Source organism: Dermacentor albipictus, chromosome 7, assembly GCF_038994185.2.
Source record: "Dermacentor albipictus isolate Rhodes 1998 colony chromosome 7, USDA_Dalb.pri_finalv2, whole genome shotgun sequence".
Taxonomy (NCBI): domain Eukaryota; kingdom Metazoa; phylum Arthropoda; class Arachnida; order Ixodida; family Ixodidae; genus Dermacentor; species Dermacentor albipictus.
In genome coordinates this window covers 124,179,600-124,205,205 of record NC_091827.1, presented here as the reverse complement: position 1 = coordinate 124,205,205, position 25,606 = coordinate 124,179,600, and the positions used below count along the sequence as shown (strand labels likewise).

The following is a 25,606-nucleotide window of genomic DNA, read 5'->3' as shown; positions in this document are numbered from 1 at the left end:
CCTGTCACACTATGTGGCGTGTTCCGATAGCTCATCAAAAAGCTGTCTAACCCAGTTTGCACCAATTCTTGGTTTTGCGAGACATCTGATAGCAGCTGCTTCAGCAATGCGCGCTTCGTTGTTGGGCTAGACGTTCGGCTGCCCCGTTCGAAATTGGGTGATAGGCCGGTGTTCTTGTATGTTTTATGTTATTCTTAGCCAAGAAGTCTTCGAACTCTTGTGATACAAATCGCGGCCCATTATCACTCACAATTTCGTTGGGAAATCCGTACGCCGCGAAGACACTTCGAAGTTTGGAAATCGTTTGTCTTGTGACGATTGAGGTCATTAGCCATACTTCAATCCACTCAGAATAGGCGTCTACTAAGACTAGAAAGTTAAGCTGTCCTTTCATAGCAAAGTCAACATGCAGCCTTTGCCAGACCTTGGATGGATAAGGCCAAGGGTGTAGTGGTACAGGCTGCGCGGCTGGTTGCACGACTTGGCAAACCCGACAGGTTCGTACGTAATCTTCTACTGCTTTATCGAGACCTGGCCACAAAATGAAGCCTCTAGCCAGCATTTTCATCCTTGAGGTGCCTGGGTGGTCCTCATGTAGCAAGGACAACACAGCCGGTTGCAATGCCTCGGGCACGATCACCCTTGTGCCCCACGTGACACAACCTTGCTCTAGTGATAGCTCTAGACGTCTAATGTAGTATGGCTGGAGCTTGTTAGGCACTTCTGAAGGCCAACCATATCACATGTACTCGACCACTCTGCACAGTTTGCCATCCCGTGCAGTGGCCTTAGCTACGTCAGAAGAGTTCAACGGAGTGCTTTCAAACACAGAAAAGCATTCCGAACTCTCAGATTTGGGGCAAGACGGTAGAGGTAGACGAGACAGAGCATCAGCCACTTCGATTTCAGCTCCTTTGCGGTACTTAAGGTATACCGGTATGTGGACATTATCATGGACCATCTTGGCAATCTCGCAGCTGCTTGCGACGGTGTCGCTTTGTTTTGTCCCAAGATGCTTACGAGTGGCTGATGGTCTGTGTACAACATAAACTGTCTACCGAAAAGAAACTTGTGGAACTTTTGAAGCCCAAAGATAAGCGCTAGGGCCTCTCTTTCACATTGTGCATAATTTTTCTCAGCTGACGTCAGAGTTCGTGAAGCAAAGGCTATCGGACGCTCTTCTCCGTCCGGCAGCACGTGAAAAATAACAGCTTCAACGCTGTACGCAGACGCGTCACATTGCAACTCGAGCGGGTTGTGTGCGTCGTAGTAGGTAAGAGCATGGCTGTTTACAAGCAGATGCTTAGTCGCTTTAAAAGCGTTACTACACTGCTTCGTCCACAGCCATCATTCTCCCTTCCGTAACAATATGTACATTGGTTCTGCTATAGATGACACATTCTTCATAAATTTGCTGTGAAAATTGAGCAGCCCTAAGTATGCTCTTAATTCGGTTACACTTGTTGGCTCAGGAGCGTGCAGGATTGCCTTCACTTTCTCTTCTGTCGGGTAGATGCCATCGGCGCTGACCTTGTGCCCAAGGTACGAGACAGAATCTTGGAAAAACTTACATTTTTCTAGCTTTAACATAATGTTATGCTCCGAAAGCTTGCCTAGCACCCGCTCGGGCGTTTTTTGGCAATGTCCACGTCCTGGCCTACAATTATGACATCATCAATATAACAACCAACATTCGGAATACCAAGCAAAACCTTATCCATCATGCGCTGGAACAAAGCAGGGGCACTGGCTATTCCATAAGGAAGTCTGTTATATTGATAGAGCCCCTTGTGCGTGTTAACCGTCAGAATATGTCTTGATTCTGGGCTCAGTACCACTTGTTGGTATGCTGATGACAAATCTAAGACACAAAATACTTTGCCTCCACACAGTGCTGTTAACAATTCCTCTGGTTGTGGTAGTGGGTAGTGGTCTATTTTAAGTACCGGATTTACAGTGATTTTGTAATCACCACGTATTTGATCACCTTGCTTCTTTGGGACCAAAACCAGTAGAGTTGCCCAATTGTTTCTACTCACAGGCGTTATTACGCCTTGGCTTTCAAGCTCAGCGAGGCGTTTTTCTGCTTGTTTGCGCAAAGAAAAAGGAAGCGGGTGTGCTTTACAAAACACCGGCGTACAACCCGGTTGCAAAACAATTTGCGCCTTGAAGTTCCTGATAGCACCCAGCGATTGCGAAAACACGTTTGGAAACTTTGCGTGAATCTTATCTACTCTGTCTTCGCTGCGCACACTGCAAAGCGATTTCCAATTTAGCCGAAGCTTGTTAAGCCAGGTTCTTCTCAGCAATACAGGTAACTCGCGTTCGCGGTTTTTCACAACAACGATTGGTAAAACTGCACTCTGCCCTTCATAGGTAGCGGTTACATTGCATTGCCCTATGACATCCATTTTCTCGCCTGTGTACGTCTTTAGAACAACCCAAGTTGGTTCACAATGCACACGCACAAGCTCCTCTTTGTACACACTTTCAGGTACAACTGTCACTGCGGCCCCCGTGTCCACCTGCATTGACACTTTCTGACCCTCCACGTTTACAGTCACCACATAACCGTTCTTCACAGATGTGTCGACTGTGCAGTTGTACAGAGTGTGCTCGTCTCCGTTTGACGATTCCATTACTGCATGTGCCTTCAGATCACTTTTGCTCGTTCCACACATGTTTTGAAGGTGTCCAACTTTTGAACATAGCTTGCACGAGTATTTTCTATACCAGCAATGTTCTGGTGCATGTGTCTTGCCACAGCGGTAACATTTTTGTTTCTTGGTCTTGTTTTGCGCCGAGCTTTTATCCTTCGCTTGGTCACGGTCGCTGCGCTGATGCTCGTTAGTTTTCATTTCCATTGCATTTATGCTCTCCGCCCGGCTTCCTGCTTTTATTGCGGCTGTTTGTTTCGCAGCCAATTCACTGTCAAGAGCTATTTTGCATGCCCTTTCAAACGTGAGTGCGTCAGCCGTGAACAACGCCTTCTGCGTTTCTTCACTTCGGATCCCAGCTACCAATCTGTTGCGTAGAGCGTCCAGGAGAAATGGCCTGAAGTTGCATTTGCGGGCTAGGTGCTTCAACTCTACTATGAAGTCTTCGACACTTTCGTGGTCAAGTTGCACTCGGTGGTTGAAATTGCACCTTTCTGCAATTACAGACGTCTTCGGGCTGTAGTGGCTTTGCAAGTGCTCCTTTACTTCCGCGAAGGTCTTATCTCCTGGTAGCAATGGAACAACCAAGTTTTTGAGAATTTCATATGCTTCTGCACCAATTACTGTCAAGAAAACAGACAGTTTCTTCACTTCCGCTATCTCGTTTGCCCTGATGTAATGCTCAAATCGTTCGACATAAGATTTGAAGTTCTGAACCTTAGGGTCATACTCGTCTAGTCTGCCGAGCCGGGACATCGCTTGGTAGGAGAAGTAAATGTGTTACTTGTTTGAATTCCGGATCTCTTGCTGGCCTATGGTAGCGACGCCTCTGGTAGTAGCGTGGCCTCGTTGAGCCGCCGCATCTTCGCTGATGGTGTCCAATAGGCCAGGTCACGGTGATCCCATCCTCGTCGCCAGATGAACTAACGCAGAAGAGCGACAACGGTCCAGGAGCAGAAAGGCAACTAACTTTATTGCCAAAAACGGCTTGTTCTTATACAGAAAACGCTATGATGTCACAGGGTCGTGTGGCGTCACTATATCAGACCATAGTTAGATATCACAAGATGTCACACAAAAAGCTTGCGCTACGACACTAGGTACATTGTGGGTCTCATTTGTGCTCTTGGGACAAAAGAATGACTACACAGTAGTGTAGACAATCACAAGGCATTTATTGCACCTTTCGTACACCAATGCCAGCTAGCTGAATTGCTGCCGATAGAACATGCCAATAAGCAGTGATGAATCGAGGAAGTCCAACTCACCACAACAGGCTATTGAGCGAATATGTTCACCCCCCCATGCTGCACATTAATGCCTAATTGTTTGCCTGTACAGTCACACAAACAGTGGCACGTTTGAATGATCGAGTTCATCCATCCCGGTCAACATTGTCAAAGGTTGAAGATGCTGCAAGAAAGCAGATGGCCAGGGCAGCACAACTCAAGAAATTTGATAACTGGAAATCTTGAAGACACCTCTATCATTTAAGTGTAGCAGCAAGTTTCAGGCAGCAATCAATTCTGTCCATTGACAATTTAGTTGTAACACATTTCCTGCATCTTCCGAATCACGAAAAGCATTCAGCTTCAGAATTGATGCACAATTTGCAGTACTTCAGCAAGTTCTGTCAAGTTTTATCAAATGTAGACTCCGTGTGAGATTTCCCTGCTGGAATGTCAGACACGAAAACAAGTATTTCATGTTTAATGTAACTGTATAGCTCCGGTCCAGATAATTAACCCTTTGAGGGTCGAATTATTTCAAAAAAAACTTTCCCACGTGGTCAAATTACTTTATTGCAGATCTTGAATGTACAAGATGTATAAAGTCGGGAATAAAAATTAGAAACAGTATTTTGGTGTCGGCATCACTCAGAACTGCAGAATGTTCAATAGTATTTCAGAGTGTGGTACTCCTTGAAACACGGGTCTCTGCACAGCGCCTTATTGCAGTCTCCACACCTAAATTGCATGTATGTTCTTCTCTTGGAGCAACGAGTTGTGTTGGCGCACACATGACATCTTCTCTGCGTGCGGCTGCCTTGGGTAGAGGTCTGATGCACCCTCTCGCATAAGCGCGTTGCCGCAGAGAGCGAGAATACCTCGTGAGTGGCGGTGATAAACAAGCTAAGAGCAGTGCCAATCAAGATAGAAATCAACCTCCACCGCCTCTGCGATAGCATGCCGACAAAGAGAAAAATCACGTTTCACGCGACCATGCGGCGGAACTGAAACCGCGAAAGCGCGTTGCCGTTGAGAGCGAGAATACCTCGCGAGCGGCGGTTATAAACAAGATAAGAGCAGCGCCAATCAAGTTAGAAATCAACTTCCACCACCCTGCAAGAGAGTGCCGACAACGAGAGAATTGACGTGTCGCGCGCCTCCATTGCGATCCCGCGGCGAAACCGAAACTGCAAAAGAGGTGTTGCCGCAGTCTGCGCGGCGCGCTGAAGCTAGAAATCAGTTCTATTTATCTCCCCAAGAAGGTAGCACAAATTTCAAATGCTTCTTATAAGTCCTAAGAGGTGGCAGCACCTCCCAGTGAGCACGCATCGTCATTACGGCACGAAATTTCAAACGGAGGGTAAAAACTGTACCCGTACGACAAAGACCTTGCGGGACAGAAAACCGCCGCCGTACATGTACGCAAAAACCTTCAAAGAGTCAAATGTTATGCCTGGTGTAAAGCATTGTGAAAAACAATGTAGTGAACCTGTTAATGACGGCATACGGACGCTGGAAGAAAACCTGCAGCCATGTACCTTCCAACTCATTTTACTAAAACCACCGATGTGAATTTTAAAAAATTGTTTTAAAGGCAAGTTGTTCTTTACTAGCTTAGCCTCAATTACTCGGCGAATGAGTTGAGGCAAAAGAGCATGGCTAAGGAGGAGGGTAACATGTAATCACCCATATCTCTCTTAATATGAGACACTTCACTTAAATTGTGGCATGGATGTTTTGCTGTAGTTGTACCTGATGTGTCTAGAGAATTTGTACAAACTATTTCAGAGACCCTTTGAATTTGATGGGGTTTACTGTATTTGTACTGTTCAATAAAACAATTGGCATTGTTGTTTACGTGCTTTGTCCAGACTTTTAGTTGCCTACAGACATAGAAAATTGTCTATATGTCTCCTTGATGGCAAGGTGGCCATGCAGTGGTTTGTTGTTGTTGGTTTTTTTCCCTTTTTTTTTACCCACCACAGTGGCTATGGCATTCTGCTGTTGAGCGTGGGCCCAGTTCTCGACCCCTGCGGCCGCATGTCGAGCAGGCCGAAATGCAACAAACGCTTGTGTCATGCACTTGGGTTTCTATGCACACCCTGTGACAAAAGTTTGTGGACCACGGTACCTCTGAAAATGGTAAATTCCTGAGCAGCCTGTAGCTGTAGCCATTAAAACTGTATACGACAATTTTGGTAGCATATTCTAGTCGAGGCCCAAAATGCAAATACCGGACTTCATTGTGATGTTACGAAGATATTCAGCTTTTTCTCAAATCTCGTGCCCTGCAATATTTTGTCACCAGGTGTGCATTAAAGAACTCCAAGTGGCCAAAATCAATTTGGAGCCTTCCACCGCGGCTTCACTCCTAGCCCACTGTGCAATTTCGAGATGTTAGATCCTGCAATTTTTAAAAGCTTTATGAACTAGGCAAGCACATATGCTGCGTGTTTTATTGAATTCTATGAACCAAGAAATGCAGCTTTTCCGCAAAACTCGATCAAACACGAAGCAGCTGTAGATAGAAAATGTTCTTTTGAATTTATTACAATGCAGTCCACTGTAGAGCAACTGCCCTGGTTTGTTGGCAACTGTGAGTTAGACTATAGAAACAACACAGAGCGAACTGCTCAACTACAATGCTTGCTGTTGAGGGAGACCATGTGAGTCCTGTCTGTATGCTGTGTTATGTTGCGTTGTTGTTGAAGAGAGTTGGACACGGGACCAGCCGAGTCTAGAGCAGTACTGGAACTGTCTTTGTTCAGGGCTTACAGATTCAGGATGCGCAACATAGCTGGTGTAAGCTGTCAGTCAAGTCGAGAGACGATGCATAGACAATACTGCTGTGCCCACACAGTCTGGTAGATTTCTGTTTCATAACGACCTGTTCACTGTGTGCAGGGTGATGGCCTGACCCTGCAGTTCATCTTCTTCGATGGTGAGGAGGCATTTGTGCGCTGGAGCTCGAGCGACTCCCTCTACGGCTCGCGCCACTTGGCGTCTTTGTGGCATCGCAACAGTACCCAGGGTTACAACCTCGAGGGTTGCTTGCCTCGCTCTGACATCACCACCCAGATCGATCGCATGGTCAGTTGAGCATTTCACCCTTAACCTGGCTGCCACTGGTCATATTGTTACGTGTACAGAAACACAGCCCAAAACTTATTTACGTTGTACAGCGTAGACTGCTTATAATGTAAGTCGCCGGAGTCGCAAATATGCACTCTATAACCAAACATTTTTCAAAGGCTGCACATGTGCAAAACACGTAGACCAAGCAGCTGTGCATATGCAAGAATCGAAGCATCTGACCCAGATGTTTGCATCCATTTAGATATACAAATGCTGAAAGGTTAACGTTCAAGAACTTGCAGTCTTGGCATGGAGCAGTGATATAGAAGAAAGTACTGTGTTTACACAATTCTAATGCACCGCCGATTGTAATGCGCACCCGTTTGCCACCAACTAAAAAAAAGAAAACTTCTTTAAGTGCCACTCACCTCAATATTTCATACGAAAATACAACTTTCTTTAATTTAGAAAAACAAAGCTTTACTCCCAATGCACTAAAGTTACGACAAATAAAAAAGGTCCCAGTTTCGCCCAAAAGGCGAAGCATCGAATGCGATAGCAAATTATTAGACAGCTACACGAAAAGTAAGGATAGTAGTTTTATCGGCTGTATAAACTTTTAAACATTCGTTTAGTAACTAAATTAACAAGCATGGTGTCACGCGTAGCAGGAGAGAGCGAATTGACTTTTGTGTAGCCTCTTGCTTCAATGTGAACTAAGCAACGAGAACACAGCACGGTGCGCCTAGATGTATAGACTGTCTCCAACGCAGATTGCTTTCAAGATAGGGGCCGCGCAGTCGTGCCTACGCAGCAGCCACCAGAGTAGAACGCCTCTCCTGCTTACGCCAGTCCCGCAGGCAAGTTTCGGGAACTCCGAATGCCCATGATGCGGCCCGATTTCCACCCACGTGATCAGTTTCCTTTTAAGGGGGGAGGCTACCCTGGAGACCGGACTTTCTTATTTCTAAAGATATCCGGATGAAACTTTCAGGGTACGTTCACACCACCGAACTATGAGGAACTGCAAAGTTTCATGAATGTGTGTTTATTTGTTCCAGAGTTATTGAGGTCTAACTAGGTGGTTCATGTATATGCCTGAGGAAGAGCCTGGAGAAATGCCAGGACATGGTAGGAAGCTGAAATTCACTGTGATGATCCCATGATAGATATCCCATGGGGCTAAAGAGCCCTTTTCTTTAATTTCTGCTCAAAAAAATTTTAAGAGAACTTTGAATTTGGTGTAGCCAGTAATGACCACATTCATCAAAAATAATTGCTTATTATAAATTAACTGCACCAGCTTTCAAAAAAAAGAAGCCTGTTACCCAATGGCAAAGTCATTCAGGAACAGAATAAAGAAAACGGGATGCAAATCTGAAGAGCGGTTCTTGAGATATCGCCTTCCCCAGCACCACTAGCGAAAAAATCCATTCCGAGAAAACAGGCCTTAAAGTTGAACACGTGTTTTTTTTATCAGAAAGCTCCTGTGGAGCTTTTAATTAACTCTTGCGGCTCCAGGCGCACTCAATGTGTCAGAATTTTTACTGGTCACAGCCAACAGCACAGTCCAATCGCTGAAAAGCATCTACGCAGTCGGCACTCGCTGCGAAAGATCGGAAGTTTGATGCTTGTACAAGGTGCATATCGCGCTCCCGTGCACCGAACATCTGCACTGTCTTGGGCTCTGCCGGCATCGCGTGCGGCAAAGAACTAGTGAAAAAAAAAAGCTCAGGAAATAATCTAAAAGATAGCGCAAGGCAATGAGCAGCTCGCAAGCTCATGTTGAGGCAGACGAAGCAAGGGGCAACAACGTTGCGAGCGCGGCATCAAAGGGAGCAGCCGCCGCCGCCCGCGCAGCAGCCAGTGGCAGGCGCACTTTAGCCCGTGGGATTTGAATGCGCTGCTCCGGCCAATCAGCACCAATAGCGCCTCAACCGCACCGACGATGCCATTTTGCAAGGCAGCAAAACAGAGACAAAGAATTCGCGGTCAAAACGACACCAAGATGGCGTGAACAGACCGCATGGGCTGGGCGCGTGCGTGAAGTTTGACTTCATTTCGGCATTTGCGCGTGGTATGTGGGCCGCAGTAGCCTCAAAAGTAGCTTTTTTTTTTACTTTGCGGTTGAATTAGGGGCTGATAATTACAGACACGTAGTTTATGAGACATGCAACCCAAAAATATGGATCTTCAAAAACCGACTTTTTTGCAATATTTTGGTTTTCGAGGGCCGCGTCCCCCCTTAATTGCGGCATCGTGGTGAACACTCGGTGTGTCTCCGCAGTCGGCACTTCTATGCTGATAGAGCAAACACAGAAAACTGGAAGAAGGACGGTGAACTAACCCAAGCACACATACTACAGCACATGGAGGAAGCTACGGCAGCTAGGCACGACGCGCATACGAGGCAGCCATTTTGAAATGCCGATGGTGATATGGTAACACAGATTTAGGGTCGTACTCAATGCAAGCGCACACATAATTTTTCGACCCATTTTATTGGGAAAAACGTGTGCGTTACATTTGAGCAAATGCGGTAAGTTGTCAACTAATTTTTCAGACCTGTTTGATTATCTGAAATACCCCATAGCCCCGCCACCAACTCCACGGAACTAATTAGAATGGCGCTTGAAATTTCGCACATTGCATAGTGGCTCATTCAATTTCTCGGAGTGATCTGCGTGTGCAATCTTGAAAACATGGTGACCGCGATCTAAGTTGCACGTACCACCTGCACCCTCAGTTTCGTTGTCAAGGTACTTTCTCCAATTTCCAAGTGTTTTACAGCCACTACGATGCATTTTGTTGACTTTACACGAAACCACAACTTTAGTCGTATACTACCGACAAGGCAGCGCTGCTAGGCCTAGGTGATGGGGGCGTTGAGCAGCACGCCAACACGGGAAGTTCGCCCTTGATAAATTCGTACCTGTAGACAAGTAAAGGGAGATCATACTCATGAACTGAACTTATGGCAGCAAGCATGCAGAGAGGAGCTTGGGTTTGCGGGCGATCAGCTGCAGCAACTACCGTGAACACCTACCAAGTTTGTATGTGTATGTACTAGTAGGAATGGCGAAAGCTTGCATGCGAACATAAAGCCTAGAAACTCCGAGCTTAATTTGCGAAGCACAGCTTAAACTGACAGCATTGCAGAATCAAGGTCATTCATGTGCAGTATTGCACTTCACAGCGACACACATCGTGACAGGCAAGTGTGAAACGCACCCGCAGCCTAAACCATTGCAAAATATTGAATCAATATTGTTTTCAATAAAGCACAGCGTACAACAAAATTCTGGAACTGATATTTCCACGATGCAGGAGTACAAAAAAACACTGCTTTATTTACTTTCCGCACACAAACTGGGGTGCAATTTTGTGGGAATTCTATTACTTTCTTTTTTATGCCTTTTGCCACCATCACCACGCTGCCATGGGTTGAAAATGATCGGGCCGCGCCCATTTTGTCTGTCAATCACGCGACGTCAGAAACCCGCAAAAGCCAGAAACATCAAAGTGACGTTGATGCACTCATTATGCGGAGCATAAGGCGTAAATTTTTGGCACGGCCAGAGGCAGGGTCATTTCCAAAGGAATAAAAAATGGCTGCCACTCTTCGCCGTCGCCAACGTGAACACGGAGTGTCAGACGATGCGTTTGACATTCCGGATGACCATTTTCGACGGCATTTTCGCCTCTCAAAGGAAACAGAGCAGTTGTTTAGTGAGGAACTGGCAAGGGAGCTAGAAGCGGAGCGAGCTACAGGACTATCGATGGAGCGGAAGGTGTTGTGTGCGCTGTGCTTCTTCGCCACCGGGAGGAGACGGTCTGTGTGTTGCAGTCGACGGTGATCGAGTGCGTGCGACGAGTGGCAGAGGCTGTCGTGAACGCAGAAGCCTGCAACAAGTGGATCCATTTTCTGAAGACGGCTGAGGAAAAGGCAGCCGTGGAGGAGGGTTTCCTTCGGCACGGTGTTATTCCCGGCGTCATTGAATGCGTGGATGGCAGCCTCACAGCCGTTATCGCACCCAAGGGTGAGCGCAAGGCTGCATTCATGTGCCGCAAGAGATACTACGCCCTCAACTGCATGTTCGTAAGTAAGTCTTTGACACTTATGTTGTTATGTATTTTCTTTGACAGTTACGTTGCTCTTGTCAGTGGGCATTTTTTCTGCTCATATTTTACCTCAGATCTGTGACGCAGACATGAAGATCCTGGCCATGAACCCTATGTGACCGGGGTCGGACCACAATTCGTTCATCTGGCGAACAACATGGCTGCGCCGGCGGATCCAAGTGGGGCGTATCGCGAATTCCAGGGAATACTTCCTCAGTGAGACAGAACATTTCGGCGTAGTCATGCTTCAGTAGCGAACGGAACGCTGTGTCCGCTCCAACACAAACTTTTAACTAAATTACAAGCACATGAGTAAGTGCCAGGAGTATAAAAAAATGAAAACATTTACTGCCACTATTGGCAATGTTCGAAGTTTTGAGTTACAAGCATGTTATCAGGTGCCTGCCAGGGGCAGACGAAAGCAACACATAATAATGCTACAGAAAAACCTCGTTAAACCATAGTTGGCCGGTGCTCTGAAAAAGTATGTCCTAAATGGTAGTACTGCTTAACCGAAATGGCATGAGATAGCCCACTTACCTGTCAAAAACAGAACTCAGAGTGTGATGAAAGGGGAAAAAAAACATGCAGTATTTCTTTACTTTGCGGGACAAAAGTGTTATTTTCGTTTGATGCCGTGACAGCCTAGCAGCGGTGACAGCGACCTCAAACTTACTGAAGCTGCGAGCCCCCTTTTTAGCCAGCCTCCTTTTCTCGGCAAACACTCGCATGGCAGATTCCTTGTTAGCATTGCATATCCTCCGTGCATGGGCGCGGTAGCATTGCAGAAGTCGCGGAGCACGTTTTCATTGCGGGCTGCTGTTCTCGTTGCGACGATTGCATTCATGAGGCTGACGTAACGTACAGCTTCTGCCACTGTCGGGCCTGATTTGCCCGTGCTGTCTCTTTCCGTGTCATCCTTATCACACTCCCTAGGCGACACTTCGGCAACAGAGGCAACGATGGCGAAAAGTCGAACCTCATAGCTTACATTTTTTCACGGTCACTGCAGCGCTGCCAAGCAACTTCTTCGCATTCCAAATGCCACACACCGTAGTCAACAGTAGACCCATGTCGCGTGCCAGCGCCGACTTCTTTGTGTCACGTTCGATAGCATGAACAATGTCTAAGTTTTCTTCTATGCTGAGCACCCGGCGTCTTTTTTATCCGAGCTTCAGCATAGTGCAATACCAATAGTGCAATGCCGGCCCAACCCTTGGTGGAAGTGCACTTCACCATTAAGGGGCCCACATACACAGCTTCGCTGGTCATCTTTCTTCACAGAGTGGAAGGACACTGAGTTTTTCTTCTATGCTGAGCACCCGGCATCTCTTTTATCTGAGCTTCGGCATGACACGATTCCTTTTTTGCACGATGCCATAACGCTCTCCGGCACGGCGCCGAAATGATGTTGATGCGGCTTCACGAGAAAAATGCACAGGGTGCTTGGAGGCTGTTGTTCTGATCTCTGAGGCTTGTTGTTCTACCGGGCTGCCCGATAGAGGGCCTCTTCGATTTTCGGAGTTCTGGCAGCCAATGGCGTCTTGCAGGGAAGTTTCGATTTGGCCGTCACTGCCCTTTGCAGCCCAGCTTGTAATGTCGTCGGCGTATATGGTGTGTTCAATGCTGTCGAGTTTTTGTAGTTTTTGTGCTAATCCAATCATAACCAGATTAAACAGTATTGGGGAAATGACAGAGCCTTGCGGTGTGCCCACGCTGCCAAAGGAGAGTTCCTCTGATCGAGAGGGAAGCCTTCCGATTGGATAGAAAGTCTTTTGCATAGTTGTAAGTGTGTTCTCCAAGGTTGAGCAAGGAGATGCGTTCTAGGATGGTGGAGTGCCTGATGTTATTGAAGGCGCGCTCGAGGTCGAGGCCCAAGATCGCCTTCATGTGACAGGATTTGCCATCTAGGATTTGATGGAGCCTTGCGGTGTGCCCACGCTGCCGAGGGAGAGTTCCTCCGATCGAATGTCTCCGACCGAGAGGAAGGCCTTCCGATTGGATAGAAAGTCTTTTGCGTAGTTGTAAGTGCGTTCTTCAAGGTTGAGCAAGGAGATGCATTCTAGGATGGTGAAGTGCCTGATGTTATCGAAGGCGCGCTCGAGGTCGAGGCCCAAGATCGCCATCATGTGACAGGATTTGCCATCTAGGATTTGATGCTGAAGTAGGAACATAGCCTCTTGGGTGGAAAGATGCTCCCTAAAGCCAAGTGTCGAGTAAGGGTAATCAGATGTGTCTTCGAGGTGAGTGTTTACACGGGTTAGGAGTGCGTGCTCCATGACCTTGCCTACACATGTAGTTAGCGAGATGGGTCGGAGATTGGCGAGGCTAGATGGCTTACCGGGTTGGGGGATGAGAATTGCTTTGTCCGTTTTCCATGTCGGAGGAATGGATCCTTGGCGCCAGTAGTTGTTGATATATTCAGTGAGTTGTTTCACTGAGGAGTCATCTACATTTCTTAGTGTTTTATTCGTTACACCACTTGGGCCTGGCACCGAACTGCTGTTCAGCTTGTGCAGGGCAGCATGAATCTCTGTCACTGAAATCTTCATCAAGGACAGGGTTGGGTCCCATGTATGGCCCGTGAGGGTGAGTGGGCCCAGATTGGATATATTTTTGATATAAGGTATTCTTAACATGGTCCTGACCATGCGTCTTGCTTTCTGTGAGTAAAAGCTTGTTAATATGAGCGGGTGGTAGTGCTATCAAGCAAATGTTTGAGGGTTTTCCACAAGCGAGGGTGGTGGAGTTGCCCGTATAGAGAGTTGTAGAGCTTTGTCCATTGCTGTTGACTTAGAACGCAGCAGTGTGCTTCAATTTCCTTGTTGAAAAGTGCGACCTTACATCCGAGTCTTCTATTTAGCCGTTGTCCCTTCCATCTAGAGAGGATGGATGTTTTGGCCTCAATAAGGTGGGCGAGTCTGCTGTCCATGCGCTGTTGGGATAGTGCAGGTGGCCGATTTAGTATCAGACTGTAGATCGCATGACCATGATTCTATGTCCATTGTTGCTGTTACACAGTGCTTACGGAACACATCCCAGTCCATCCAAGTAAAGTCCCTTGTTCTTACCATAACGGCTGTTAGGTGTGGGAGAGTAATTTCGATAATAGAGTGTTCACTCCTGAGGTTGTGTTGGGTGTTGCGCCAATGGGCGTTGTTTGTGTTTTTGGTGAAAGTGAGGTCTGGTGTCATGTCTCGTTCAATGGAAGTGCCGAGGCGAGTGGGGAAAGCTGGGTCAGTAATGGGAGTCTTGCCATAAGTTATGACCTGCAGCAGAGCTGTGTCTGTAACCCCATCCTGTGTGCAGGAGATTGAAGTCGCCTGCGATGTTCAGGACCTTTTTGAAGAGGGCTAGAAATTGGCTATAGCATTGAGATGGAGTATTGTAGATATCGAGAATAAAGGTTCCTTCCTTTCGTTTTCTGTGTGGGACGAGCTCAATAAAGAGGTGTTCGAAGCACCGATCATGGAGATTGTGTTCGATTGCGATAAATCTTTTTCTGACGAGTGTGGGGACTCTGTGTAGAGCGTTGATATCCGGGAAGGTTGGCCGGAGTGTTGTGCGTTTTCTGGAGTAAGATTATGTCGGGTTGACATGAAGTAGTACGGAGGTGTTGACGGAGAAGGTAGCCTCAGCAGTTCTACTGCCAGAACGTGTCATTGCGAGTGTGGGCCATGATGAAGTATAGGGGATGCCACAGGTGGCAGGGTGGCAGCGACGGTTCCTGTTGTGTCAATGTCTACTGCTTGAGCGGTGGAAGTGGTTTATGTGAAAAGGGTTTGAATATTGGCTTCCATGGGGGTGACTCTGTGCATAAGGGCAATTTCTACCGTACTTTAAAGTGTTACGAGCATGCCCTTGACTTCGAAGCATACTTGGCCCTCAGCTCCTTCTTGGAGGGCTTGCTTTTTGGGGGCTGGTCTTGAGAGTTCTTTGGGTTGGGTGTTGCTAAAGGGTTCTGGGGTTGTTTGAGGCTGTGAACCTCCTGGGTAAGTTTTTGGATTAAATCACGCATAACTGCATTTTGTTTCCTAAGGTGTTCGATATCTGTGTTGTCTGCGTTGGGTTTAGGCAGTGGGGGGGGGATTTTACGCGATCCTCGCGAGACTCCCGTCAGGACTTCTTCGAAGCTCACATTTTCTGAGATATGTCTGGCTCCTGGAGTCGAGGTAGATCTTGATCTGGAACCACCCGCCCTCGGTGTGGAGAGGGAGCGGGACTGGTGCTTGGTCTCCACGGACGGGAAATCTTCTGATTGTAGGGCTGATTGCTGTGCTGCTCGGTGTTCCCGAAACTTGCGTGCGGGACTATCGCAAACAGAGAAGGAGAATATTTTCACCAGCAAAGCAACAAGGAAGGATTTCAGTGGATTGAAGCAAGACCACTTTGCCAAAATAGAAGAGCTGCACGCGGAATGCGTGCAAGAGCAGTGAGCGGCACAGCGGCCTGTGACGACCGATCTGCTCAAAGTACAGGCGATGCAGTTAGCCCTACAGAAAGGGCTAATGTGGAGCAACTTCAAAGCAAGCAGGTGCTGGCTATCAAATTTTATGAAAAGAAAAGGCTTCTCTTCGAAGGCGGACAGGGATATGCCAAAAATTGCCCGAAGAATATGAAGAGAAATTGCACAGTTTTCTGCAGTACGTTTTGAAGTTGCACTATCGAAACAGCTACCACTTCGGAAAGTTTGGAAATGCCGATCAGACACTGCTCTGCTTTGACATGCCTGCCACCACAACCGTTTAAAAGAAGGGTGCAGAGCAAGTGCGCATTTTGTCTTCCGGCCACGAAAAAAAACTAGTCACCGCAATGCTTTATTGCACTGCAGATGGGCACAAGCTGCCCCCGTATCTTCAGACAGAAGAAGTTCACGAAAGGAATCGCGTTTCTGAGTGGCGTGATTGTGCACGCAAATGAAAAAGGGTGGATGACCACGAACTTGGTCGCTGACTGGATTGATAATGATTGCCGGAAGAGACCCGGTGACAGTTTGGGCCTGTGTGGGATGCTTGTGCTCTACGAGTTCAGGTTCCACCTTGACCAGCGCATCAAGGGCAAGCTGGCTGCATGCAACACCGACCTTGTCGTGATACCCGGCAGCATGACATCGCAGCTCCAGCCGCTCGATGTTTGCTTGAACAAGCCAGTGAAAGATGCAATTCGGGTGCTCTATACCAAATGGCTTGTCAGTGGCTGCCACTAATTCACGCCCGCCAATAAAATGAAGTGTGCCTCACTGCAGGACTTTGCTGGATGGGTGAAAGATGCATGGTGCACGATCCCGTCTGCCATGGTCAACAAGGCCTTTAAATAGTGTGTAGGATTTCGAATGCCATGGACGGCACCGAGGATGAAATGCTTTGGTCTGTTCATAGTGATAAGGAGTTGTCTGATAGCGAAGACGAGTGATATATATTGCCCCACGTGAGTCGTTTCGGTGCAATAAACATCTTGGTAACAAGGTATGCCATTTGTGTTCTTATTCATCGCAACTTTAGCGTATTGGGAATGTATTATGTTTTTCCAAATGAGAAAAAATAGTATTTCTATATGAAAGCACGAGGTGTGCGGTATTGTACTCTTTTTCTTTTTGGTCATAGAAATTACAATTGAGGGCGCTTTAGAATTGAGCAAATATGGTTATTGAATTAAAGAAATAAATTAATGGCAGTGAAAGTGGATGAAAACACTTGCTGCAGGTGGGGAACAATCCCTCGTCTTCGCATTACGTGTTTGCGCGTGTAACACAAGGACACGGGATAATTCCCCACCTGCAGCAAGTTGTTTTTTCATCCACTTCATTGCCATTAATTTATCATTTCTTTAATTCAGTTAGTAAGTACAATTTCCCCTATGTTTTCCTTGGTGTGTTTGTTCGTTGGCTTCTCGTGATATGATCAATAAATATTGGGCCCCTCGGTTAACCACCTTTCTTCCAGTATCTTTAGTGATGACGTATAAGATTGAAGCAAGCTAAAAATAAGTGCATTTTCAAAGCGTCTACGATGATTTGCTTGTTGCTGCTGTCGTCACACAGATGCCCTGTGTCCCGAATGTATCTCCGCAAATGTAGTAGCGACATTTAACTAAAAGCACTGGAGGAAAACTGCACCTTTCTGTATTATTTGGACCTTCAACATACAGACCTTTGGTTTTTTTTTAATTATGGGGTTTTACGTGCCAAAAGCACTTTCTGATTATGAGGCGCGCCGTAGTGGTGGACTCCGGAAATTTCGACCACTTGGGGTTCTTTAACGTGCACCTAAGTCTAAGTACACAGGTGTTTTCGCATTTCGCCCCCATCGAAATGCGGCCGCCGTGACCGGGATTCGATCCTGCGTCCTCGTGCTCAGCAGCCCAACACCATAGCCACTGAGCAACCACGGCGGGTATACAGACCTTTCTTACAGTAACACTTGTTTATGTACACATCATGTGCGACAGTCTCTACATTAAAGAAATGTGATAATCGTGAGTACTGCAGTAGTTGAGGCATATATTGAAATAAAAGAAAATAAATATGAATATCATTGTTGAAATAAATATCGTGCCATCTTGTGCTTGCATCTGAAATATTCACAGGTGTCATACAATATCACAGGTAATGGCAGGCATTGTTTGAGAAAACTGTTGTGCACTGCATGAGTACACAGAAATAGCAATCAGCTTAAAATGCACCAGAAAAAAAATGTACAGGTGCATAAATCATCACGCACCAACGGAACTATATAGGCACATCACTACATATGAAAGGAACATGCTGTCATGGAGTTCCATATAGCAAAAAGAGCCATAACATCATACTTTCACATTCACTAAGAGAAACTGCTGCATAAATATTGCACACAAACTACACCACAAGGGCTAAACATACAATAGATTACAACTTGTCAAAGATGACAGAATGAAAAAAAACATGTGGCAATGAAACAGTTGTCCAAGAAAAGAAAGAGACATTCAAGCTCTGTATGCTGCTACAAAAACTTATGAAAGTGTAACAAACAAACATAATATACACATTACAAATGAAATGAAGGAGCATAGGCAAGGAATTTTAATCGCTTGTGTGTGTTCATAGGCTGCTTCCAACGTTCAATTAAGGTCCGAATTCCTCCGCCATTTGACAAGGCAATATGAAATTGTAGAATAATTGCAATAATGTTACTTCGTGCTTAAATTGACATGACAACGGTTTGACAACGACCTTGAAATTTCAGTGCCACAGTCAGAATGCCCGCACCACCAGGCTTACTGGCACTTGTGCAGGTGAGCCTGATGGTGTGGATGCTCTTATTGCTGAAGTATAACTTAGAGCAAAAATTCATGCTGCATTGGCTATGCTACTTGTGGTTGCATTAAAGGGTGACTTAATCAATTAGTTCTTACAAACTAGCAATATTTGGCTTTCGTATTGCTGCAAGGCGCTGCAGGAGCGAACGATGATGAGAGGACGGACGAAGACGACGATCGCCGATAGTCGTGCGCACGGGCTCCATATTGTATACCTGTCTTCTGCCCATTGTATATGTCATGTAAATATATTGTCAAGCATCTTTTCTCCCTGTAACAATACCATCATTACTACATCAACAAATTGTAAGTTAAAAAAATGGCGGGAAATTTCTTGCCTATGCTTCCTTTAGTTATCATGCAGGTAAGGGGGGTGTCACATGCTCATTACACCCCTTACCCCAGTTTGTTTGGTTGATACAAACAAAATACATTCAGGCTCAATGTATAAGGCTCTGCCGCCGTCCCAGGCGAGCAACGGTCCAGCGGCCTCTGTGGTCGAGTACTGCCTGGGCATCGGTGTTGACGGGCCGGGTGTGGCAATGCTGGGTGCTGCCTGAACCAGCCTCACTCCATCTGGAGGGTCCCCAGTGGCCGGACTTGACACCGGCCCAACAGGTACTGCACCAGTGACAACGCTTGCCACCTCCCAGGTGGTTGGTGCTTCTCTGGAAGTGACTAGTGTTGCCGCTGGTCCTCCTGCCACTAGTTCTCCTGCGGGCTGGACTTCTGAAGCGGCAGTTGAGGGGGTGCTAGCCAGGTCCCGAGGCGAGGCCAACATGATCAACGTGTCGGTGCCACATGGTCCCGTCCGGCGCGTGGACGAGCAGCAATGAAGCGCTGGCAGGAGATACAACCTGTCCAGCAGACCAGGGTGGGCCAGGATGAAAGTTCCTGGCAAGGACAAGCTCCTGACTCCGGCAAAGGGCCGGGACGGCACCTTCGGTCAGCAGCCAGCTTCTGCTTCAACTGCTTCAGGAGTGCTGTGGACCGGAAGTCCGGATGCAAGACGTCCAAGGGCTTCTTGACCATCCGACCCAGCAGGAGCTCACAGGGGGCACGGCCAGTGACATCGTAGGGCATGGTCCGGTACCAAAACAGTACCCGGGCAACCTACATCCAGAAATCCCCAGATTGGCTCTTCTTGAGCTTGTCCTTGATGGTCTGCACCACCTGCTCGGCTGCACCATTAGAAGCAGGGTGGTACGGCGGAACCATCATTTGGATTCCGTTCTTCGTCAGCCAGGCCAGGTATTCTGTGCTGGCAAAAGCAGGGCTATTGTCAGACACGATAACGTCTGCCAACCCCTGGGCAGCGAAGACCTGTCGCAGCGCTGCAATGGTCATGCCTGCTGATCAAGTGGCGACAGGCAGAACCTTCAAGTTCACGCGTGCGCCCCTGACCTTTCTCTGGATCGCACCGCGCCGTCAAAGCGGCAGTCGCTCGCTAGTACTTTCACAGCAGCCTTGACAGTCAGAGCTGTGACCCCTAACCCGCGGTTCACAGTGAGTTGCGACCACAGCGGATTCAGGCCAGGGGGCAGGATGAGTCTTTGACTTAAGGTGTTTATTCACCTTATAGTTACAGTACCAACAGAACAACAACAGCAAACACAAACACAAGACCACAGCGGCAGAGCGTTCCACACTTCTGAGGCGAAAGAAACCGCACAATGTTGGAAACCACAAGAAAGGCTGATAAGGGTTCAGCTCACCCAGAATGGATCCGCACTCAGGCCCTGGGGCAGTCAGTTGCTCACGAAGGCTGAGCGCTGCAGGGGGACGATGTGCAGTGGTCTCAGCGGATGAATTGAGATGTGGCCAGTTGCAAGCTCCTCAGCCGAAAGCTAAAGACATATCAGGTGAATAGTGCATCTTCCCAAGCAGCGTCGAGCTGCGGCATCGAGACCAGGCGCGATGAGAAGCCGGAGCGGCAAACGTGCCCTTTCTTCGCTACCCTCCGCGAGTGAGCATGGGATTATTGTGTGATAACCGCTCCGGACATATTGGGATGCGCGTGCGATCCCACAACCACCACTAGGAAGTAATTACCCTTAAAGGGCGCCCAAAAATCCACATGGAGGTGGGACCAGGGTATGTGTGGGAGTGGCCAGGGGTTATTTTCACATAACGTGAGGCCAGCTGATGCTCCTGGCAGACTTAGCAGCTCTGCATCATGTCCTGGTCCAGGCCAAGCCACCAAACGTGGGACAGGGCCACCATCTTGGTCTTTTCCACACCAGGATGACCTGTGTGCAGCAACTGCAGAACCCTGGACTGGAGACTTTGTGGGATCACCACCATGGAACCCGACAGTAGGCAGCCCTGCTGCAGGCCTGTGATGACCCACTTATGGGGGCAAAGGTTCGTGTACTAAATAGTTCGGTTGGTTACCTTAGGCGGAGCCTCCGAGAACCCACTTGAGGACAAAGCCGTTGGTTTGAACACACACACAAAGACTTTTAATCAAACTAAAAAGAGGCATAAAGTAAATAGAAGGAAATAGAAAGCATGCATAAAATAAACACTCAAGCGGACATTGCGGTAAGGAACACACATAGGGCTTGCATGAGGTTAACGAGTGCGCGAGTCCGGGCTTGCGACGAGGGCAGGGACGCGTCACAGTCTCGACGCGGCGACAAGCTGGCGAAAGGAGTGGTGCCGGTCTCACCATAGGTCGCGGTGTAAGCTGACCGACCGGACGACTGGAGCGAGCCAGCTCTGGCTAGGCGAGGTAAAGCTGGCGGCTGGGTGGCAGGAGTAGACGGCAGCGGCGTTCTGGCCGGGCAGCTGGATGTAGAGCTCGAGCCCATAGCCCGACTGCTCTTGCCCTGCCCACGGGCACAGAAGCTCGAACGCCGACCTCGGGCAGCAGGCGGCACTTCAGACGGGGCGGCGGTTCTGGCCGGGCAACTGGATGTAGAGCTCGAGCCCGTAGCCCGACTGCTCTTGCCCTGCCCACGGGCACAGAAGCTCACCGGCGTTGAGGAGCTGACGGCACGCTCGGCTAGACGGGCGACGCACCGGAACAGGTTGGCAGGAGGCCCCGGTCGGGTGAAGTCCTGGTGGGCTCGGGTCCGGAACCCGACGGCCCGTCTTCAACTCCCGCTCCGGTGGTTGACCTCCTCCTGCCGTCGCTTCCTGGGACTCTCCTGGCGTCTCCCCGGCATCTCCCTGTGTGTCCTCTCCTGTCCTCTCCTCGGCATACCTATGCCGGGTGCCCAGTTTTCCCTCATGTGAAGCATTGTGCTTGGGAGAACTGGCACCGTGAGGGGTAGTAGACACCAATGCAGCGACTGCAGGTACCCTTTGTCACCAACTTGTTAACCACCGCTTCCGCTGACGGTGAGTCAGTCACAAGTGCGATCTCGCCGGCGTCCTTGGCGGCAGCTTCCTTCGCCAGCACTGCCTTCATGGCGTCATCCAGCGAGGGGTCTGGTAGTTCCAGTAGTCACGTTTGCATGGCGGGGTTGTTTATATTGCAGACGAAACAGTCCCGGAGTGGCGAGTCCAGCTGATCTCCGAAGGCGCAGGCACTCGCTAACGCTCTTGCACAGCAACGAACTGCCCAAGAGTCTTTCCTTCCTGGCGGCTCTGGTTGCTGAAGCAGAAATTCTTTATTAGTGTGAACGGTGCTGGGCTGAAATTCGAGCGCAGTATGGTGAGCACCTCACTCTTTAACATGCGGTGTGGCTGGCTTGAGAAGGTGAAGCAGGAGCCTGAAGACACGGGTTCCGCAGCTGGCCAGGAACATGCCCTGCTGTTTGGCCTCAGGTGTGTCATTTGCCCGGAAGAATAGGTGGACCTATCTACCTCGAACGGCTCGAGCCTTCCGTACAACGGCATGGCGGCAGGAACAAGGGGGTGTTTTGCCACTCACGGCGGCATGGGTCAATACATGGGCACTCATCGCCAGTGTCCCAATCAGTCCGGGTTTGTGAACGAGGACAAGCTTGAGACACCCTCCGTTAGACAGACGCTCCACAGCGTGGTGGTACCGAACGATGACTCACTGCCAAGCAGCTGTGCTCATCGGTGTTTATTTGGTGCAGTGACCAATGTTGCCCGCCGAGCCTGGCAGGCTAACGAAGATTATGCCCATGGGCGCGTCACATGCTCGTTACAGTACACTTTATGCTTGTTTCTGGTCGATAAAATTAATACAAAGGGTACATGCAATTCAATACCATGCGCAAGAAAATGCATCTGTGACCTTGCACATACCTGTCGGTTCTGCTCGAGCAACTGCTAGAGGAGAGTCGCCTCATCTTGGGCCTTCAACTCAGCTGACTGCCCCTGCCGGACTTACTCGGCAGTCTTCCTGCAGACGGTGTCTTCCAGCTCCTGCTGCTTCAGCTGTCTGCAGGGCGCCTACGGAGCTGGAAGTCCTAGGTGGGGCTGCGGCTGCTGAGGTGGCATCAGAGTATGTGGTGGCTCTTTATGCAGGATAAAAGCAAAGATTGCTCACTTACTGTTATCTGATCTACAAAGCTTCATTATTCTAGCCGGTCTCTTTTAGATATCATCGTAGCTACATAGCTACAACAATAATACACAATACAGCCGCATAATTAGAGCAAGAAGATGCCATAGAAAGTTGCTGGTAACAGTAACCTATAGGAAGCACAAGGAATCTCTATCATAACATAATATCTTGCAGCCAGTATCTATGACTCATGCTGAACAACGCTGGCACCTACATCACATCATTTCTAGGCTTGCATTTCTGCTCCATGAATAAGAGCTGTAATGCATTCTGGACATAAAGATGATAACAGGCATAGTGGAGTACTTCATAGCAAGATCATAGAGCAACTGCGAACAATGCTACTACAAAAGCTAGGTCACTGCCTTACATGTAAGGCCACTCGGCCCAGCAACAGCAGCAGGGCTCGACATCACGAAAACGCTTGTTGCTGGTGTCTCTGTGAGGGAAGCGCTGGGCCCTGCTGCTTTCTCCAAGCTCGTGTCCTGCAGAAAGAATAGTGTTCAGACATCGTGAGCAGTGTGTGCAATGCACATCATTTACACTAGTTGCTGCTCAGAGTACATAACCCGTATTATCGCTTGCATAAAAAGCGAAAAATGGCTGAAAACATTTTGCAATATTGTGTTACAATGTTATGCTGACAATTTGTGAGGCCACGGGTCACACAAACAACACTTTTCAAATCCAAAATATGCACCTCGCTATTGGCGAAGAACTTGGGGGGGAGGGAACAAGCACCTTTCCTGTCCTCACGAGGACGCCGAGGATGTGGCCGTCGACGCCACCCACTTTTCTGCCTCCTGTAGCCCAGCAAACACAAGAACAACAACTACGTGAAACAACGTTATTGTCTGCATTATTAGAAAGCACGCCTCTTCTCGCTCGCGACCTTGGCGGCCTCCCTTTTTTTTTTTTGGCTTTATGAACCATCTTTGCCCAATAATTGCACCAGCAGCTGGTTGTTGTGATAGTTGGCCCCTGTGCTTTCAGCACCTCCGCGACCTCCTCCCACAGCTCGTTTTTTTTTAGCAGCAGTCATAAGTGGTGAGAGCTCTGTAGAAGCTCTGGCCAGGTATGGATGCTGCTCGATGAACTGCAGGAGAATAGCGGCCTGCTCTGTGGGAACCTGTGGCCCTAATGCCGCCATTTTGTCTTCCTTTTTAAACTTGGGAATTTCAGCGGGCCCGCAACACAGTAAAAAATTTAGAGGCAAACATTTTGTCTAAGCTGAGCGGCTGCGTAAAGTGCTCATGTCGATTTTATTATTTTTACCTTTTTATACCAATAATGTAAAAAAAAGTTAAAGTCGCTACTCACATATACTGCTGTAGCAGCTTCTTTCTCGGAGCGTAACCGTCAGTGCAGAGGCACTTGACCGAGGAAGTATTACCGTTGCTGCGATCACTTTGACGAAGCTATTGTTCTGTTGTAACGGTGCCCTATTGAAAGGTGTCGAGTACCTTGACAGTTCTCGATCCACTATGTTCCAAAGTTTGTCCTCGGATATTATGAATAATTCTTGGTGGCCCTTCCTAAAAAAAGAAACTGTCCCGCGTCATACAATACATGCAGTGAAAACGATGCGACAATGCAAGCACTACACGAGCAATATTTACTCGCCTCACTCTTGTATCACACGACTCCTCCAAGCAGCACCTGCAATTCTTCTAAGACGCAAGTATACTGCTGTGGACTGCAATTAATTGCGCTGCATTATGGACACGCTAAGGGCTGTCAGCTGTTTAGGTTCAACAGTGGCCGCCATTTGGCTGCGCTCAACGGCGTGGATTGGATGCAGATCCGGCAAATATGTGGCTACAGCTCCAAAAAAAATAGGAGCACTTGCGTTTGTATCTCTAAGCTGCAGTAGCTTTTGCATTTTAAGGTTACAGAATAAATTCGCTTTAATGGAAGTCCGCTTTTATTAAGTGTCGTTTATAAAATAAATTTGCTATACAGCCCTGGGAAAAAGAGAAGAGAACACAAAAAAGAAACATCCGGCCAATGAAGGGGAGCTTTTGATTTGACTATTAAAAAAAAAAGTTGTGCACACGCAACCTATATTTTCAAAATCGCTAACGTCATGCAAAAAAAAGGCATTGGCATAAAAAAAAGTAATTTCTACAAAAATTGCACTCTTTAAGAGCCAGAGAGAGACACCACCCATGCATTCAGTGCAAATCGTGTGCTGCTAGCAAGCAGCCTACCACCAGAGCAAAAGCTTCTCAGTCGCCTAGGCAACTCGGGTGCACCCACATAGTGCGTACATGCGCTGCCACCACGGCTTTTTTCTAAAGCAAAGTTTTTCTTTGCCTTTTCCTTCGACTTTCGAATGCTGCTTCTACTGTTGCTGTCTTGCAAGCCGCGTCGGGGTGTGGTTCGGAGCATGTATATACATCGCAGGAACGTGGCAGAGAGGAAAGGCAATGTGAGAAACTGATTTCAACCTTTCTATTGCATCCCACAAAGCCCTCTGGAGCTACCTGGACATCACCACAATTCCCCCTACTGCTGTAATTATCTTTGAGCCCCTGCAAGAGCATTGCAGAAGCTGCGGCACTTACGTTTGTACTAACGTGCAACAGTCCAGAGAGGAAGTAGGGAGAGGAGGCAGAGAATGGGTAGAACCGACGCAGTCACAAAGCAAGTGAATAACAGCCTTGCCACTTTATGCTCGTTGCAGCACGCATATATGGGGGGAGCAATAGAGGGGGAAAAGGTTACGTAAGAAAGCAAGGAAT

The 25,606-nt window shown here is 48.0% G+C and overlaps 1 protein-coding gene and 1 long non-coding RNA gene across 6 annotated transcripts in view; one reads left to right on the top strand and one right to left on the bottom strand.

The window, feature by feature from the left end:
- LOC139048146 (glutaminyl-peptide cyclotransferase-like) overlaps positions 1-25,606 on the top strand; it is a 107,847-nt gene that overhangs the window by 45,957 nt on the left and 36,284 nt on the right. For all 3 annotated transcript variants that reach the window (XM_070522672.1, XM_070522671.1, XM_070522673.1), the window contains one exon: positions 6,791-6,976. In XM_070522672.1, coding sequence (XP_070378773.1) covers positions 6,791-6,976 — 186 coding nt within the window. The remainder of the gene's footprint in view (positions 1-6,790; positions 6,977-25,606) is intronic.
- Positions 17,319-24,749, bottom strand: LOC139048148 (uncharacterized). Of its 3 annotated transcripts, XR_011507579.1 has the most exons (5): positions 24,183-24,749; positions 23,563-23,665; positions 23,233-23,347; positions 22,051-22,812; positions 17,319-21,977 (listed from the first exon to the last, which is right to left on the bottom strand). It is a non-coding gene; the product is annotated as an uncharacterized lncRNA (long non-coding RNA). The 3 variants fall into 3 exon arrangements; XR_011507577.1 differs by having other exon boundaries at positions 17,319-22,812; positions 24,183-24,746; XR_011507578.1 differs by having other exon boundaries at positions 17,319-22,783; positions 24,183-24,746.